This window comes from Theobroma umbraticum, unplaced genomic scaffold (genome assembly GCF_002168275.2).
Source record: "Theobroma umbraticum cultivar Fairchild unplaced genomic scaffold, ASM216827v3 scaffold_20.0, whole genome shotgun sequence".
NCBI classification, from domain to species: domain Eukaryota; kingdom Viridiplantae; phylum Streptophyta; class Magnoliopsida; order Malvales; family Malvaceae; genus Theobroma; species Theobroma umbraticum.
Window position 1 is genome coordinate 7,353,979 of NW_018397266.1, and position 3,650 is coordinate 7,357,628.

A 3,650-nucleotide genomic window follows, 5' to 3' on the forward strand; every position below is an offset into this window, starting at 1 on the left:
TGATGTTTACTTATTGCTTTATTTTATCTATTTAGGCATAATTTATATACATGGGTAATAATCTATCATTGCGGAGCATCTTGGATGCTAATAAACTCACTGCCCCAAACTTCCTCGATTGGTTTCGAAACCTCAAGATCGTCTTGAAACAAGAAAAGAAATCTTATGTCCTTGACACTCATATTCCACCAGTCCTTGTTACCAATGCTAGTGTTGAGGATAAAGAGGCATATCAACGTCATAAGGATGACGATGATCAAGCAGCATGTGTGATGCTAGCCAGTATGACCCTTGAGCTCCGAAAGCAACATGAACACATGGATGTCCAATCCATGATTCTTCACCTTATAGAACTGTTCAATAAGGAGGGGCGCATTAAGAGATATGAGATCTCTAAAGAACTATTCCGATGCAAGATGGCAAAAGGTAGTTCTGTTAGACCCCATGTGCTGAAGATTGTTGGACTCATCAAGAGACTTGGACAATTGGGATTAGCAATGGATCATGAGTTAAGTATAGACTTAGTTCTACAATCTCTTCGTGACAGCTTTAGTCAGTTCATGTTGAACTTCCATATGAATCGATTGGAAGCCACTCTTCTCCAACTTTTGAATATGCTAGACACGACAGAGAGGTCTATCAAGAAAGATAGGGATCATTGCTTCTTGTTTCTTCTTCCAAGGCTCATACAAAGCAACAGAAGAAGAAAGCCCAAAAGGGAAAAAAGGTAAAATCCCAAAATGAGAAGGCGTTGAAGCCTAAGGGAGGTGTCAAAAAGGACAAAGAGAAAGATATTTGGCATCATTGTGGCAAACTTGGGCATTGAAGGAGGAACTGCTTGGAGTACCTAGCTACTGTGAGCAAGAAAAAGAAGCTTATTAAAGTTTCTGATTTAGGTACCATTTGCTAAGTAATTTGTACTTTATATGTTAAAGGTATATGATACCTCTAAGTTGGTTCTCATATCTTTGACATATTGCAAGGACCAAAGATAAACAAGAGTAAGATCTTGGCTTAGGAGATGACCACATGGATGGACTACCTAAAGCATTAAATGCTACATTGGATGGTTACATTCCTATTTATCTCGACATGTTGGATAATTTATTTGGATGTTTTGAAACATTAATGATGTAATTCCCATGGGAATGGCCAGTGAAACATTTGTCTTTAGCATTTGGATGTGGAAGCTTATATGTTTCAAGTTTGAATAATTATTTGGAATAATTATGTCACATTTAATTATCCATGCTTCATGTTTATCCTTGCAATGATATTTGATCAATTATGAATTATGTTCAATTGATCAAAAGGTATTGATCAAAAGGTTGAATATTGATTCATATAAAATGGAACTTTCTTAAAATCTAAACATAGAGATGAATGTTCAAGAAAGAAAACAACTTCATATTGCAATATGATTTGGTCCATATCTCTCCAACAAAAAGCCCATTATGATATTCCAAACCAATGTGATTCCAAGCATGCATTGAGATGTATATACCTCATGGAATATTGAAAAGAGTTTGAATATTACTCTCACAAAGGATCTTGGATTTAGTTGGAGACCAATGAAAATAAAAAGTTTAAAAGGGCCAAATGGCACAACATAAAGTGACACTTGCATATGATGCATGCAACATAGTCTAGTTGGAATGGTCCCAATGAGCAAAAGGGATTATACGTGTATATAAATAAAGTCATATACATCCTATTATAAAGGGCTCAAATAAGAAGATATTTAGATCATTAGTTCATGGATCTAATAAAGGGTTCTAGACATTGTTAATGTAACAATGGAGCCATAATAGTAAAACCTGGGTCTCATTGGAACTAGATATAGTAATATGACATGATGTGATACATAGAAAGATAGATAAAAAGAATTAACCACATTGAAGGGCACAAGTGAGTCTACATGGAGACATGATTGCTAGATGGATTTCAATCCACATACGATGAGGTAGCAATTGACTTTGGGCTAGTGGGAGATGTTGAGATGAGCCCTGCAGCCAATTGGAGTCGGTTAAGGCTTGATTCCAATCATGCAACAACATTATTCATATTGAATGATTAAAGGTTTTCCTTCATCAATAAGACATCAATTATAACAAGTTATAAAGTCTAATTGGATGAAGTCGATGAGATTAATATGCCTTGCAAGGAAACTGTAATGGGTTACAGCTATGAGATTCTTATGCATCAAAGCGCAATCTCAAAAATGTTCTTGGTCAATGTATCATTGAGACTGAACATTAATGGTGCCTAAAGACTGGTACATTCTATATTCCTTACTTGAAAACTAAGCAACCGATCTCATAAGTTGAAGTATAGAGATACTTGGAATTAGAATGCAGGTGCTTGCCTAGGAGAGCAAGTTCACTGAACATGACTCACCGTGAGAAGTGCATTTGATATTTCACTCAAGTGCTTATGCAATACTTTTCATGTGTCAATTGTGTAAATACTCTCTAGACTTGAGACACCAGGTTATCTTATGTGTAGAGTGCTATGTTTTGATTTTATCCTTATGGGTGCCTAACCAAGGATCCCAAAATTGGATACTTTGGGGTATAATATGAAGCATGTGAAGGCAAATGAGTAGTCAAGATAGGAATCATTACCTCAAGTGATGCAGGGGACATATCCTAACTGTTCTTAGTTGATTTTAGCTTATTGAAGTCCTTGGCCAAGGCAACTTGAAGATTATGAAAAGAGTTTTATAAGTCTTTATAAAGCTGATGATCAAACTTTAAGAACGAATATGGAGATCAATAAGAGTAGACACTTTACCATGCTCTTATCATCTCCGGGATATATGATGAGGGAATGGATTACACTGAAAGGTTGAGTCAAACCATCTTGACTCTTCTAACATTTGGGTGGCCATGACGGATTGCTAGATCCCAATCTTGGTCTATGAACTCTAGGTAGTTAACTTGATTAATGATAAATTTAAAGTAGTTTAAATTTATCTAATTCTAAGATTAACTTAAGAATTATATGTTGAGTTCATTGTCAACATGTTAGAAGCCTAATGGATCACACACCTAAAATGAATGTTGAAAATAAAATAGGAGAGGTGATTAAGTTGGACTTACTCAAATTAGAAGTTATGAGCTTCTCAAGCACTTGATTAAAATTATTTAATTAAGTTATGCCTAATTCATTAAATTGTTTAATTAAGTTATTGGGCCTAATTGATTACACTTGTTTAATCAAGTTATTGGGCCTCATTGATTAAATTTGACAATTAACTTATTGAGCCTAATTGATTAAATTTGTTTAATCAAGTTATTGAGTCTAATTACTTAAATTGTTGAATTAAGTTATTGGACCTAATTGATTAAATTAAACAATTAAGTTAATTGGGCTTTTTAAGGACTTAATTAAATTATTTATTCAAATTATTGGATTAATATGCAATTACAAAATAGTTTTGTAACTAGGGTTTAAAATTAATCCAACGTATAAATACCTTGCTATAGCCTCTAAACAAAATAAGAGAAAAAAGGATGAAAAAGAAAGGGACGACAAGAAAAAAAGGTTAAAAAAAGTTTCTAATCTACCGTTCGTTGTGTAAAGAAAAACAGTTTTCATTCATTTAAATCCTTTTCAGCCCCTTAATTTTGTGTGGATTATGAGTTTAT

General features: G+C 34.0%; 1 protein-coding gene across 1 annotated transcript; it reads left to right on the forward strand.

Annotated features, from left to right (window-relative positions):
* The first annotated feature begins 50 nt into the window (after positions 1-50).
* On the forward strand, positions 51-731 carry LOC110423509 (uncharacterized). The gene has a single exon (XM_021437727.1). The coding sequence runs from the start codon at positions 51-53 to the stop codon at positions 729-731; it is 681 nt and encodes a 226-aa protein (XP_021293402.1).
* The last annotated feature ends 2,919 nt before the right edge of the window (positions 732-3,650 follow it).

Bases quoted from the DNA above. Each gene is read 5' to 3' on its own strand.
- LOC110423509 (XM_021437727.1), top strand. From the start codon at position 51: ATGGGTAATAATCTATCATTGCGGAGCATCTTGGATGCTAATAAACTC.